The sequence below is a fragment of the Pelophylax lessonae genome (assembly GCF_965119305.1).
Source record: "Pelophylax lessonae genome assembly, chromosome: 4".
NCBI classification, from domain to species: domain Eukaryota; kingdom Metazoa; phylum Chordata; class Amphibia; order Anura; family Ranidae; genus Pelophylax; species Pelophylax lessonae.
The window spans coordinates 625,171,269-625,186,625 of NC_138771.1; the positions used below are offsets into that span (position 1 = coordinate 625,171,269).

The 15,357-nt window shown below is 44.7% G+C and overlaps 1 protein-coding gene across 1 annotated transcript in view; it reads right to left on the reverse strand.

Moving 5' to 3' along the window:
- Positions 1–15,357, reverse strand: part of AP4M1 (adaptor related protein complex 4 subunit mu 1) — a 56,733-nt gene that overhangs the window by 12,024 nt on the left and 29,352 nt on the right. The window contains exons 4-10 of the mRNA XM_082257019.1: positions 11,728–11,834; positions 11,550–11,646; positions 9,488–9,598; positions 9,301–9,381; positions 6,074–6,136; positions 5,892–5,958; positions 2,706–2,759 (exon numbers count right to left, since the gene is read on the reverse strand). Coding sequence (XP_082113145.1) covers positions 2,706–2,759; positions 5,892–5,958; positions 6,074–6,136; positions 9,301–9,381; positions 9,488–9,598; positions 11,550–11,646; positions 11,728–11,834 — 580 coding nt within the window. The remainder of the gene's footprint in view (positions 1–2,705; positions 2,760–5,891; positions 5,959–6,073; positions 6,137–9,300; positions 9,382–9,487; positions 9,599–11,549; positions 11,647–11,727; positions 11,835–15,357) is intronic.

The following is a 15,357-nucleotide window of genomic DNA, read 5'->3' on the forward strand; positions in this document are numbered from 1 at the left end:
GAGCATTAAAATTATAACAAGTGACTGAAAGGTTGAAGTGACTTGTACCGTAGCAAGAAAAGAAAAATCTGCTGACAGATATAAATTACCTGCAGCAGTTTTAACTCATTATATTTCATTGTACACATTTCTGAGCACCGCTGAAGTAGGTGGGTGCTGCCAGCAGCTTCAATAAAATCAGAATAATGAATGTATGTCACTAGCACACCATACAGTAGGTCCATAATTAATAGCGTTAAAAGGATAACTGGTATCGTTGCTGATACTAAGCATTCTCACAAATACTTGTACTCGTGCAAATGTTCCGATACTAAAACCGATACCTTCAAGTGCGAAGACTGTGAATGCGGCCTTCATGGAGAGAAACGGGAGTAGGTCGCGCAAGGCGTTACATCCGGACCACAGAAGTTCTGGCAAGTGCTCTACCACTACACCACCAGGGCAGAGGAGGTGAGCTGGGCGTTATGTGGTAAAAAAAAAACTAAATGCATCCAAGGGAATTAGTCTAAAAAAAAAAAAAAACTGTCACACGACACTAAAAAATAGGTACTGGTATCGGCCAATACTTGGAAAAAAAAAATATTGGTACTTGTACTCGGTCTTAAAAAAACTGGTATCGATGCATCTGTAATAATTATTGTACCTTCCCCTTATTGTGATGCGATTGCGTTACTAAACGTTTGGACTATTGATTATGAATCCATGGTGTGCTGGTGACAGTTCAGTGATAAGTCAGTAATAGGGAAAAGTTCAGCTGCACTACAACTGTGTACATTACACGCAGTTATAGGGTGGTTGTGGCACGACCCAATTTTCTTGGATGGGTCACATTTACCCTCTAAACACAATAGGGGGAATACATTTTGATGTGGGCACAAAGCATGACGGTAGGTTTACAAACTCACCTGGTTACCTTTGCAACTTAAAGTGGTTCTAAAGTCTAAAGGTTTTTTACCTTAATGCATTCTCTGCTTTATGATTGAAAAAAAAAAAAACCTTCCACTGTGTGTTCCCCTCCTGAACACTTACCTGACTCCTGTATTGATCCAGCGCTGTGCCTGGCTGCAGCTCTTCTCTCCCTCTCTTACTGGTCATACAGGGCTCGCTGAGAACAGCAGGAGCCATTGGGAGTGGGGTCTAACCAGGCTGTGTCTGTCCCCCAAAATCCCTACCAGACCCTTATCAGAGCATGCAGTCCAGTATGCTAGGAAAGGGGGTGACGAGCTAGCGCCCCCCTCCAGAACCATACCAGTCCACATGCCTTCAAAATTAGGGGGGGTACTTTGAGGCAGGGGGGGGCTCTGTCCCCACCTCAAAGCACCTTATTCTCATGTTGATGGGGACAAGGGCCTCTTCTCCACAACCCTGGGCGGTGGTTGTGGGGGGTCGGAAGGCCTCCCTTGCCCCAACGCCCCTCCCCATGTTGAAGGCATGTGGCTTGGCATGGTTTAGTAAAGGGGGCGCTCACACATCTCCCCCCCCCCCCCTCTTCCTGGCCTTCCAGGCTGCATGTACGCATAATGGCCTGGTATAGATTTTAGGGGGGCTCCAGCTGGGTTTTTGTTTTTTTGTTTTATTTTAGCATGGCAGTTTTTTTTTTTCTGAATTTTCTATTGCTGGCACTCTTTTGTTTACATTTCAGCTCTCAGACGGGAAGCCTCTGACAGCATTGTTAAGGATGTGACGGCCAGCTTCCCGGCCCGCTCCTTAACAATCCACTATTCTTAACACAGAATTAAATTTGGTCGATCAATTTTCGACCGATCCGAATTGGAATTGTTAAGAAAATTTGGAATTTGAAAAAAAAAAAAAGGAATAAACAAAACAAAACTAGATCGTTACGGATATATCCAAATCTCTGAATGAAATAGTATCTCAGAATAACCAAAAATTAATCAGAAACTTTATTTGGACCAAAATGAGCTGCACAAGTCCGGAACTGATACAATACGCTGTTCCTCAGATCATGTGTAAAAAAAGGAAGAACTCAAGCAACGTTCATGCAGAAAAAACAAGACGGGTGTGAGAGAGGCAGGAGAACCCTTAGGGTGTAGAATAATTTGATGAAAGGAATATATATATATAGATTCTGATAAATGACTAACAGTAGGTCAGTGTTGCGAATTATGATGTATGCAAATTTAATTATGCTCCTGTGGAGAATACAGTAAAAAACAAATGGCAACCACCCCAACCTATAACTGGCCTTTGCAGCAAGGAGCACATTGAAGGGCGACACATGTCAAAAAAACAACAAACAAAAGTTCAGCGCTCACTTACCAGCCAGCCTGCAACAAACCAAATTATCATGTCTAAAAGTTCACGATAAAAGTTAAAACCAAGGGGTTTAATTTGCACAACTGTCAAATGCATGCGTAAGCTGCAGAACCACTTCACGGCATACTGCAGTCCTAACTCTATAACTTTTCACCTATGGAGAATATGACTGTCTCCATGCAAATTCTTAGGTAGACAAACTTGATTCTTTGGGGTGCCCAATCCTTTATCCGATCTCCAGGTGTTTGGATAGTCAGTAAGGCTTTACAAACTTTCAGGAAGTTTCAGCAGTCTTCTGTCCTATAGATCTACAGGCACCTCTGCATATGATACCACTCAGGATTTTATTGAAACTCAACCTGTGTAGTTAGACTGCAGTCTTATGTTCTCTAGTTTGGCATAACATTAAGGGCATGGAAACCACTAACCTCTCAATTCTGAACTGCCAACACAAAATTCTTCACTCACACCAATTCGTAACTCTGAAAAACAAACAGAAATGAGGGCATGTGTTCAAATCTCCATCACAAACTGAACGTTCAGTATTTTACAGTGCAAAGCCGCCACCTTGAGTAAAATCCTTTATTAGTCATTTCTTTTGTCTAGTTCCCATTTTTACCTGTGCCAAAAATGAACAGCAACAGGGGCTACTTCATTTGTAATGTGACGTTCATTTTGCCACCTTCCCACTTGGTTCATTACAATAGTAACTGCTTTCATTGCCATGGGACTGGCGCAAGATGAGGACAGTTTGCAGAAGAAGTACACTTAAAGGTAAAAATTTGTATTTTAGTTTTGGATAGAGTGGAGAAGGATTAGAACCCCTGTCAGATTTTATTACTGTCTGTGCCCCCGTTAGGGAGATTTACCCTTCTCCATTTGTCCTGTTTACCATTATCATTGAAAGTGGAATTTAGACAAAATCCCAAATTTTGGGTTGTCCCCAGAAAAGTAATAGAGGCAAAATCTTCTAATGGGGACACTAAATCTGGGGAGCTGGGGGTCCCCAAGGGATTCCCTTAATTTGCAGGGATTTCCTTTCACTTTCTGTGTTGTCTGTTGGACAGGAAGTGAAGAAATCTCCCCATTGGGACATAAATGGCAAAAAATAAACTGATGGGTTATAACCCTCCCTTAGTCTATCCAAAATGGAAAAAAAAAAAAAAAAAAAGGTTTTGCCTATAGTTCTACTTTAAGTCCTGGTCCACATTGAACGCGACTTTGAAATTGCAGAGTTTCAAAGCCGCATATCAGTGTGATTTCAGGTGCGACTTCTGTGCGGCTTCATGCACAGATGTCTATTGAAGTCGTCCCCGAAATCGCTAAAAGTAGTAACTACTTTTGCAAATCGGTGCGGCGCCGCACCGATTGGAATGGTGCCATTGCCGGCAATAGGCTGCAACTTGTCATGCCATTTAACCTGTCAAATCACATGACAAAATCATTCCAAAGTGAATGAGGGCTAAAGGTGGAACTCTAGGCAAGCGCTTTCAAATCCCTGGACCGCTGCGCCGGCTACATGGGCAGTGACAGCTCATCAATTACAGAGGTAAGTGCAGCGGGGACTGAAGGTGTAGGGTGTTCATTCACTTTTTCATTTTTTGTGAAAGGCTGAGCTTACACTTTAAAGAAAAACTGTACTTTCTCTATCGCTTGTTGACGGCCGCAGTCTCTGATCCATATCATTAGGGTTATGCTGCCCCCCACAGGAGTAGAACACTAGGCAGAAAAAAGTTCTGCCTATGCCTATGGGCAGTCCCAGGGGGTATACCCTCTCTCTTCCTGCATAGGATGTCAGTTTTAATCTGCCTAGTCAGGAGTAAGGACCTATTTCCCTGCTGGGATCTCTGGTCCTGGCAAAGTTTTTTACTAGATAATTTTTTTCTCCGAATTTTTTTCCTTTGAGATCTACATGCAACTATGTCGGATCTGGGCGATGGGCTGCATGTATAGATCCAGTGGTCACCCCAGCCGGCCAACGAGCGCGCTCAGGCCTTAGCTCCGCGCTGGGTCGGCCACAACATAGTCCCACTGGATGGGGACTGCCCCGCAAGTTAAACCTCTCGCCAGGTTGCACACGACCGGGGGTCTAAGCCTAAGTTACAGCGTTCCTATTTGGCCGACGGCCCCCCCACTTCAGCAGAGAGGGGTTCTGTCTGGAGATGAGGCCCGCCTGTTCCGGTATGGTGAGTAAATGTTCCCCCCTCCTCCCCCCCCTGGCAGATTTTGGGGTGGATGCGGGCTCCTCCCTGGGACGTTTGGACCATTCCCGGGTTCTCCTCTGTCCTGTCGTGCACCACCTCCTCAGGCTGCTGTTTACTATTTTTTTTCCAGGTGGGCCTCATCTTGTTGTTCTGATGAGTCCTATGTTGCCTGGTTGGCTATGTTTAGCCTTGGGGACCTATTTTTTTTTACTGCTGTTCCCACTCCTCATTTTATGGCACTGCTTTGGGATGGCACTACTGATATGGATCAGAGACTGCGTCCGTCAATGAATGATAGAGAAAAATGGATTTTTGACTTATTGTAAAATCCTTTTCTATTAAGTTCATTGACGGACGCAGTATCCGCCCCTCTATTTTGAGTTGGGTTGGTATTACTTCTCTGACACTGCTTTGATACAAAACTGACATCCTATGCAGGAAGAGAGAGGGTATACCCTCCGGGACTGCCCATAGGCGTAGCCAGAACGTTTTTCTGCCTAGTGTCCTACTCCTGTAGGGGGCAGCATAACCCTACTGATATGGATCAGAGACTGTGTCTGTCAATGAACTTAAGAGAAAAGGATTTTACGGTAAGTCAAAAAATCCAGTTTTATCCAAGCGCAAAGCAAAGCAACATGCTTGCTTTAAGCCCTCTTTTGGTCCTTTCACACGGTCCTCTTCCATTGGCGGACTCCGTGCTGCTCAGTGGGGGATCGATCCGCCAATCCCCGCTGAGCAGGCAGTTGACAGCTCCGTCTCCGCTCTGTGTGCGGAGAGGGAGGTGTCAGAGACCTGCTGCTCTCTATGGGGGAATCAGATGAGAGCGGACCGCCTGTCTGCTCTCATCCGATCCCATCCAAACCGATCCCCTGGACAGATGGAAAATAGGGTTTCCATCCGTCCGGATTTCACGGACAGGATTGGATAGCAGCGGGTGTCAGCAGACATGTCTCCGCTGACATCTGCTGCCCCATAGGCAGTGCATGGAGAATCTGATCAGGTCCACCTAAAAAACTGACAGGCGGATCTGATCGGATCGTTTGTGTGAAAGGGACCTAACTCAGCTGCACAAATGTACCTTTTTCCTCAGTTCCTACTGTTCAGCTGTAGAAATAAATACCCAGTACTTCCAAGTATAGAGGCGCATGTGATTCAGTCCATGGTACAGTGTTGAACCAATAAACTAGCACCAATGCTGTCACAGGGGAAGAGTCCAAAACCCAGTGTGAGCTTTGAATTTAGTGACCCATAGCTTAAACAGGGCAGTTTCTTCTACTCCATAAAGCTGAACTGAGCTGAGTGGCAGAGTGGGGGTATGAAGGAAAGGTGAGCAGGCTGCAGGGGAGGGTGGAATAAGCTTTCTTGTTAGTTTGCCCTCTATTCAGGAGGCAAATGGTAAAGTCTACTAACCTGGGCAGTTTGGGTAGAAATTTTTCAGTCGCAATTCACCCTGAACGTCGGCTTTCAACAGAGTACCCTGTAAAAAGAAAGGGTTACATCAGACTAATCAGCTTGCCTTTCCTGTTAAAGAAAGCTGGACAGCTGTGATTCTTGTAGGATTGAGTACAGAAGGCTGTGTAAATAATACTCACGTTTGTGCCAATGGCCACGGTCATGCGCTCTATGACATCCAAGAAGATCTCATTCTGCTCACTCTGGTATAGAGGAGAAAAGAGGGCTTTGGTTTAATCTGACCTTTCCTTACACACAGAGACACCTACAGCAGTGTGGAAAAAATGGCAAAATGATGGGGGCTCTGGCACAACAGCCAGACACAAGCTAGGAAGATAAAGCAGCTCCAACCCAGCATCAAACTCTTTGATCCATCCAAGCATAAACTGAATATCATGATTGGGACTCAAGTGCAACAAGTCAACAGTATCCATGTCACAACTTTGAGCTTACAGGGGGATGAGACCTTTCCTTCCACCCCATGTGACAGTGCTGGTTGCCTGAGTGGCCAGTCAATAAGCATTAGTGCTGCTACATGGAAGGAATGGGAGTACCAGGAATGGAATGTCACTGCTTCTTGGGTGACCGAAGCCGCTGAGGAGTGAACGTTACGTAAGCTACTTTGATGGAGCTATTACAGTGAACCTGTTACATACTCCTGCATGGGCAAAACACATATTCACTTTAACCACAGCCTCTCTACCAAAACCCTAGCCCTTAATTTCACTAGAAGCACCAAAATTTCCATTTAATCACACCTAAGCTCCCATGTGATATACCAAAAAAAAAAACACTGTCATTATACGACATCGCTGATAATACTGAACATTTCTTGCACCAAAACAAATCTGCAGCATGGCAAACCAACTTTGAAAATGTTGGTTCAGAAGCAGAATGTGCCAAATTAGTGCTACTGAAACATCCACCTTTAGGCCCCTTTCACACATACGGTCCGTTCAGTTCATCAGTTCAGTCACATCAAAATGTATCCGTTTTTCATCAGTTGTCATCCGTTTTTCGTCAGTTGTTAGGGCTCTTTCACACACTCCGTCCGTTGGACGGAGTCCGTTTTTCTCAGCGGGGGATCGAGCCGCTGATCCCCCGCTGAGCAGCAGGACGACAGCTGTGTCTCCGCGCTGTGTGCGGAGACACAGCTGACAGTTCCCCATGCATCTCTATGGGAGAAATCGGATGTCAACGGACCGTCAGTCCCTTCTCACCCGATCCGCTGGATGGATGGAAAATAGGGTTTCCATCCGTCCAGATTTGACGGATCGGATCGGGTCGGATGTCAGCGGACATGTCTCCGCTGACATCCGATGCCCCATAGGAATGCATGGGGGGACCGTTCAGATCCGCCAATAAAACGGACAGGCGGATCTGAACGGTCCGCCTGTGTGAAAAGGGCTTTATCCGTTTTCCATCCGTTTTTCGTCAGTTGTTATCTGTTTTTCGTCAGTTGTTATCTGTTTTTCGTCAGTTGTTATCTGTTTTTCGTCAGTTGTTATCCGTTTTTCATCAGTTGTCATCCGTTTTTCGTCAGTTATCTGTTTTTCATCCGTTGTCATCCGTTTTTCTGACAGATGAAAAATAGGGCATTCATACGTTCAAAAAAACGGACATTGACGGAAGCAGATGAAAAGGATGTTAATGGATGATCATCTGTTGTCATCCGTTTTTACATAGAGATACATTGATGTCCGTTTTTCATCCGTCAACGGATGGATGAAAAAACGGACAAACTGACAGCATGTGTGAAAGGGGCACAAAAATGTACTTACTTGTAACCTGACTATAAGTTAAACCTGAATTCCAGGTTTGGATATCCTATACATTGCTCCAGCTTGTAAGTATGCATATACCATACCTGAAGGGATCCCCCCCAGAAGCTGGTAATCACTGTAGTAGGTACCGCTATTACATTAATCTCTACTAGCTTCTGGGTCCTGGGCCGAGCGGCTGCTTACTGAACTTAGGAGGTTGCCTGTTGGCACAAGCGCCATTCAAAGAATGCTTTACATTTTTTTCATGAATACAAAGCATTCTCTGATTGGACGAGGTAGAGATCATGACATCACCGCCACATCTCTCCATGTCATCCAATTAAAGTCTGCTTTGCATTCATTCAGAAAATACCAAGTGTTCAATGAACAGCACCCCTGGCGAGGCATGAGACCCAGAAGCTAGTGGAGATTGCTGCAGTAGCGGTGCCTACTACAGTGATTTCCAGCTTCCAGGGGGGGATCTACCAGGTCTGGTAAATGCATACTTACACTGGTCCAAAATGGACCAATGTAACTATGTAAAAATATCCATAACTAGAAATTCCTTTTTAAAAGATAACCCCTATACCTGCAAGCCCATGCACTTTTTACTTTACTGCCATTATATCTAACTACATATTTAAAAGCATATTTCATAGCTAAAATTACTCTTATGATGATTTTATGAGTGATGCAAGGAAGAGCCAGGTCCAGATTCACCTGTATGTGATTGCTCCACGTTTTGGCACTAGAGGAAGACAAGCCATCAAGTCAGCCAAAAGGGTAAGATGCAGGGCAATTTACAATGAACCTCATATAACATTTTATTGTTTCTACAGAAATTCCCCAAACTACAAGGTCCATTACAATGCTCTAGGCCAGTGGTCTCCAAACTCTTTGCCCGGGGGTTAGATGTGGCCCTTTGTTTGCCTTTATTCAGCCCCTGAGGCATAAATCCTGCCGCTGACACCAATGAAGGGGCATAATTCCTCCTACTGACACCAACAATGGGGCACTATTCCTTCCATTGACACCAACAATGGGGCACTATTCCTTCCATTGACACCAACAATGGGGCACTATTCCTTCCATTGACACCAACAATGGGGCACTATTCCCCCCACTGACACCAACAATGGGGCACTATTCCCCCCACTGACACCAACAATGGGGCACTATTCCTTCCATTGACACCAACAATGGGGCTCTATTCCTTCCATTGACACCAACAATGGGGCACTATTCCTTCCATTGACACCAACAATGGGGCACTATTCCTTCCATTGACACCAACAATGGGGCACTATTCCTTCCATTGACACCAACAATGGGGCACTATTCCTTCCATTGACACCAACAATGGGGCTCTATTCCTTCCATTGACACCAACAATAGGGCACTATTCCGCCCCTAGTATCAAAGATGGGCTATTGTTTAATCCCACTGGCCACAGTCCAGCCCCCCTAAAGTCTGAAGGGCAGTAAACTGCACTTTTGTTTGGAGACCCCTGCTCTAGGCTCAGCAGGTTGGATAAGTCTTTCTAAACTTTTCTAATACGGAGGAACCCTGGTTCAGAAAGGTTGGGTTAGATAAACCGAACTCACCAGCTGATGTCGCGAGGAGAGAACAGGCCGACTGGAAGCTGAACTGGGAGCTACCTTGCTTTGTTGAGTCTCGGCTCCAAACTGAGGGTCATCAGGTACGGAAAAAGAACAAAAGAAGATGGGTGAAAAAAAAGTCCTTGAGAAGCCATTGTACAGTGAAAAATTAGTAAATACTGCAGCTTCTTACCAGCCCAACACTGCTCAGATCCAGCAGATTAAATGGTTTGATGACAACAGGATCACACTGGATGAAATTCTTAAGCATGTCTGTTGATGTCGTCTGGATGTACCCATAATCCTGAGTGGGGAAAGTATAATCAACCTAAAGGTATACACATCTAATGACTCGTATAAGGTATGGTTTAAGGTAGGTAGGGCTAGGTATAAAGTAATGATCTAAAGTGAACCTGTGCTGTGCATGCAGGGAGAAATCGCAGGTTTATGCCTCGTACACACGCAGCGATTATCGGCCGACCGATCGGCCGTCTTTTGTCCAGTGTTGTGTTGGTTGAAAAGTCGGAGTCGGTTGTTGAAAGCATCATACTAACAAGCCGAAAATCGGCCGATCGGACGTTGGCCGAAAATTCATGGCCAACTATCGATGCGTGTGTACGAGGCATTACTTTCATGCCAGCCCACACAGTGCTTTATACTCATCTTCCCTTATGCTCCTACATTGCTCCCTTTGGCCACCAGAAGCTAAAAGCAATACTAGGCACTTCTAGGTATGGGGTGCATGTCTCCCCTTTCTCCAATATAATATGGCTGGTAATTGGTAACTGGCCACTCCCCATCATTTGGAGTGGAAAGAGTGCTCTTAGTCCTTGTATAGGCTGCAATTGGAATTGACTTGGGACATACACAGAGCTTCTTCTCTGCACCCCCACTGGCAAATGATGGCAGGGGACCGAAGAGAAAGTAAGTATAAGCTGCTTCAGGAGGACTTGAGGTGCTCTATTTGCAAATGTTGACTCCGCTCAGTCGTTGACTTCCGGCACAGCCTGTTGCTTTGCCCTTTAGAGGTAAAGCACAGATTCACGTAAAATAATTTAAAGCACAAAGTAACAGGCTGTGCCAGAAGTAGAAGGCTGGAATGGAGAGTCAACATTTACAAATGGAGCACCCAATCCTCCTGGGGAGCTATGGAGGGGACAAGGAAAGGTATGTTGTCCAGTGACATGCTGTCTTCCACAGAAACATGAATACAGCACAGCCAAGGGCTGTGTGACCTCTCAGCACCTAAATATTACTCCTGCCTATTTTTTTTTTTCTTTATTAGTTTTTGAGAAAGTGAGGAAGATTGGCACCTCTGACAGGATTTTACTACTATTTGCTTGCATTTCGAGGAGATTTCCCTTCACTACCTCTTGTGTCACCAAGGCAAGTAGTGAAAAGAATCCTTCCAACTGCAACACAGACGGGAAGAGTAAGCAACCATAAGAACCTCTCTAGAGACAGTAGAAGTAGATTCTAGCTCGTCACAGATCTGGGGGGGGGGGGGGGAATTCAGTTCTACTTACATTTATGTTCAAATCAGCTGTGCTAGCATGCACTGTTTTTAGAAGAGATGCTACTATATGATTGAAAAGGTATCGGACACCACCTCCATTAACACCCACCCTACTAGACAAAGGAGATTTCTGTTGCTTCTGAGCTCTGTATGGAGGTTTACCTCTTTGGATACCGAGTGCCAAAACCAGGTAGGGGCTTGTCCCTGCCCTAAACTATCCGTAAATGTAAAAGAAAAGTAGCTGAGGGCACACCATAAAATTATTTGTTGGTCAAATTATTGTTCAAGACAAACAAAATAAACCTGAGACTTCTTCTGACACATTTCACCCCAACTGGGCTTACTCAATAAGACTTCTCTATAGCTGAGCCCCATTTCAGTGAAAAGTGTCAGAGGATCAATAATGTTTTACCTTCAAAGCAATTTATGATGTCCCGCCAGCCAGCTTGTTTGTTTTGGAACCACTCTACAAGGTTTGCAACTTGTCCCTTTGATTGCTAGCAAAGAAATACCACTGGTCATTCTGGAGTGCATTCTGGTAAGATTTAGGATCCTCAGGTTTCCCAGAAGGCATTGAGGCTTATATGAGTAGCCAGACAGTAAGTAATTTGATCTAAATCCCAAGTTGTATGACCCAGAGGAGCAGATATTTCACCAGTGGTTCACATCCCACATGTTTAAAAACAAAACATTTCCTGACAGAGAGCTATACTTTTAAAACCTCTAGATGGCCACTTACCAGAACCTCATCCAGCAGCTCATAGATGAGAGCGAAGTTGAGCCGGACCACAGACTCACTAAGGTCCCCACAATAATCGCGAATCAGGGAAGCCAGCCTGGGACCAAAGGGAGAGAGATAGATTAGTTTACAATCCATCCTATATCAACTTATAGAGCACTAATAGTCACAAACCCACCGGTTCAGAAGATCAATATACATGAAGGGAGAGTCACTGGAACCAATGTTTATGACAAAGTATAGACCTTGATGTCGAGTGTGAATAAAGTGGCACCCCTCATGTTCCTAGAAAAAATAGAAGACAAAGTTAATTGGATGCAAGACTCAACTTAAAGAGAAGTATAGCCAAAGCATCATACCTCTCTTGTGGGTCACAGGAGTGTACTTACTTTTGCTTTCCAGTGGCCAAGAATCAGCTGACAGCAGACTAAAGTTGGCTGACATCACAGAGCCACTCCAGGCTCTGGAAGGATTGTGACCATATTGTCGGGATCCACCCAGATGTCTGACTGAGATCTGGCTCAGCCTCTCAGCGCATAACTGAGAACCAGAGCCAGCTAATCCCACACCCTCCACAGCCCGGCTTCTCCCTCTCCCAGTCTAAAGCCCCATACACACGCACAGATTGTTGGCCGTAAATTGTCGGCCAACGTCCCATCTGCCGATTGTAGGCTTGTTAGTATGATGCTTCCGACAACCAACTGCAAATTTTCGGCCGAAAAAAATCTGGTGTGCAGGCTATAAAATTTTTGTTGGCCAACAAAGAACGGCCGATTGTTCCTCAGTCAGTACAGATTTCGGCAGACAAAAATCAGATGAGCAAGACTGGGCATGCTCAGAGAAGAAAAAACACGGAACGTCAACCATCACATGACATCACTTCTGAAGTTGGTTTTTGTTGGCCAACAAAAGTCCAGTGCAAGTCTAGAGCACATTTCAACCAACACAACAACACTGGACAAAAGATGGCCGATCGGTTGGCGTGGGCTTTAGCCATTTGTACAGTAGATTGCACGAGGCACTTACCCAGTCAACTCAGGTGCTTGCATTAAATGCTGTATTAATTAGTTCTTATTAACCTAAGGACCAAAATAACTTTAACTTTTTAGCTACAAGTCTGTAGATTGAGCAAATACTTTCTTAGGGCTAGTTCACACCACATGCATTCCGGTGCTTTTTTTTTCAACATCCAAAACACATAGAAAGTAGGTTACATGGTTTTCAATGGCATAGTTCACACCAGTGCTTGCAGTTCCAGTGCATTCCGGTTCCAGAAATAAAAGTAGAACATGATGCATTTTTACTGCACTGGAACGCTGCAAAATGCATCAAAAAGGCATTGGAAGGCACCTACACACAAAAAATGCACCGGACCCCAGTACAGTAAAAAATAGAATCAGGAAAAAAGTAAAAATAGCGTCTGGAATGCACCAGAATGCATTCAAAAACACACATGCAGAAATGCATCCGGGAACAGATCTGGAGGATGTTTTTGTGGTGTGAACTAGCACTTAAAGTAGAACTATAGGCAAAACTTTTTTTTTCATTTTTGGATAGAGTTAAGGCCCGTACACACGTAGCGATTGTCGGCCGTAAATATTCGGCCACCGACCGATCGGCCGATTGTCGGCTTGTTAGTATGATGCTTCCGACAACCGACTGCGACTTTTCGGCCGAACAGAATCTGGTGTGCAGGCATTAAAATTTTTGTTGGCCAACACCAGAACGGCCGATTGTTCGCCAGTCAGTACAGAATTCGGCCGACAAATTCGGCAGATGAGCAAGACTGGGCATGCTCAGAGAAGAAAAAACACACGGAAAGTTCACCATCACATGACATCACTTCTGCAGTCGGCTGTTGTTGGCCGACAAAATTCGTGTGCAGTCTTTAGCACTTTTCAACTGACAGGACAGTACCGGACAAAAGACGTTCGGCCGACATTCGGTACGTGTGTACGGGGCTTAAGGGAGGGTTATAACCTCTGTCAGATTTTTTTTTCACCATCTGTGTCCCATTGAGGAGATTTCTCCTTAATTCCTGTGTCATAGCCAAACAGAAATTGAGAGGAAATCCCTGCAAATTAAGGGAATTATTTAGGGAACCCCAAGTCACCAGAACTAGTGTCCCCACTGGAAGATTTCCTCTCTATTACTTTTCTGGGGACAACCCAAATGTGAGATTTTCTTTTACTTTCAATGATAATGGTAAACAGGACAAATAGAGAGGGTGAATCTCCCGAACAGGGCACAGACAGCAATAACAACTGACAGGTGTTCTAATACTTCTCCACTCTACCCAAAAGGTTTGCCTTTAAGCCCCGTACACACGTAGCGATTGTCGGCCGAACGATCGGCTGTCTTTTGTCCAGGGCTGTCGTCTCTGTTGAAAACTGCAAAAGACTGCACACGAATTTTGTCGGCCAACAACAGCCGACTGCAGAAGTGATGTCATGTGATGGTTAACTTTCCTTGTCTTTTTTCTTTTCTGAGCATGCCCAGTCTTGCTAATCTGCTGATTGTCGGCCGAATTCTGTACTGACTGGCGAACAATCGGCCGTTCTGGTGTTGGCCAACAAAAATTTTAATGCCTGCACGACAGATTCTTTTCGGCCGAAAGTGCGCTGTCGGTTGTCGGAAGCATCATACTAACAAGCCTACAATCGGCCGATCGGTCGTCGGCCGAATATTTACGGCCGACAATCGGTACGTGTGTACGGGCCTTTAGGGTCCTTTCACACAGGCTTTACGATCAGGTCCGCCTGTCAGTTTTTCAGGTGGACCTGATCAGATGCTCCATTCACCCCTATGGAGCAGCAGATGTCAGAGGTGACATGTCCGCTGTTATCCAATCTGACCCTGTCCGTGAATTTCGGATGGATGGAATTCCTATTTTATATCCATCTGGAGGATCGGATGAAATTGGACAGACAGACCTGTCACCCGCTGCTCTGCGGGGATCGGCAGATCGATCCCCCGCTGAGCAAAATGGAGTCCTCCGGGTGGAAAGCCCGTGTGTAAGGACCCTTAGTTATACTTTAATGTATAATACGAGGGGTCTTCAAAAATTTTCCACACTTTAAAAAAAAAAGGTACACAAACTTTTAAAGAACCTTTGTACCAAAGTAATACATATATTCAGAAGAAACTCAAGGCTTTTATTTTCAGTACTGACCTGCAAAAAATGTATTAATGCTATATACAATATAAAGACAGAAATACATAATAAAACTAAACAAAATGGGCTTTGTTTATGTAGCACCACCCCCGCAGGAGCTGCTGATTATATTATTGGGTCTACACCCTGCCTAACAACCCAATCAAATTGGCTCGATCCCTCCTCAGGCACAACTGACCCAGAATAGGACTGGACTATCAAATAGATACACAGGTTGGAATACAATACTTCACTATGCAACAATACCTTGTTACCTTCTTGAATAGTAGTCCTTCTGGGTGACACAATGGAACAACGCACAAGATTGTAATTAACCAAACTTAGTTTACTATGTATCAAATTGAATAGGGGAGATACAATACAATACAATACAAGTCCATAAAAGGTTATTTAAAACAGCTTTAAAAAAGGTAAAAGAATACCCCCACACTCCTCCTGCATTAAGGCTAGACACAGTACCAGGTAGGTGGGCCTATCTGAGTCCCTCCCCCAGAGTTCTCTTCTTTCTTGTTGATCTTCGCTAGCAAGGTTATTGAATAGAGCTCATTTGTAATCCAGATTAGGAATAAAGATCAAGAAAGAAAAAACAACGAGCTGTTAGTTGTCACCGCAGGGTGTCTGCGTAACTGAGCA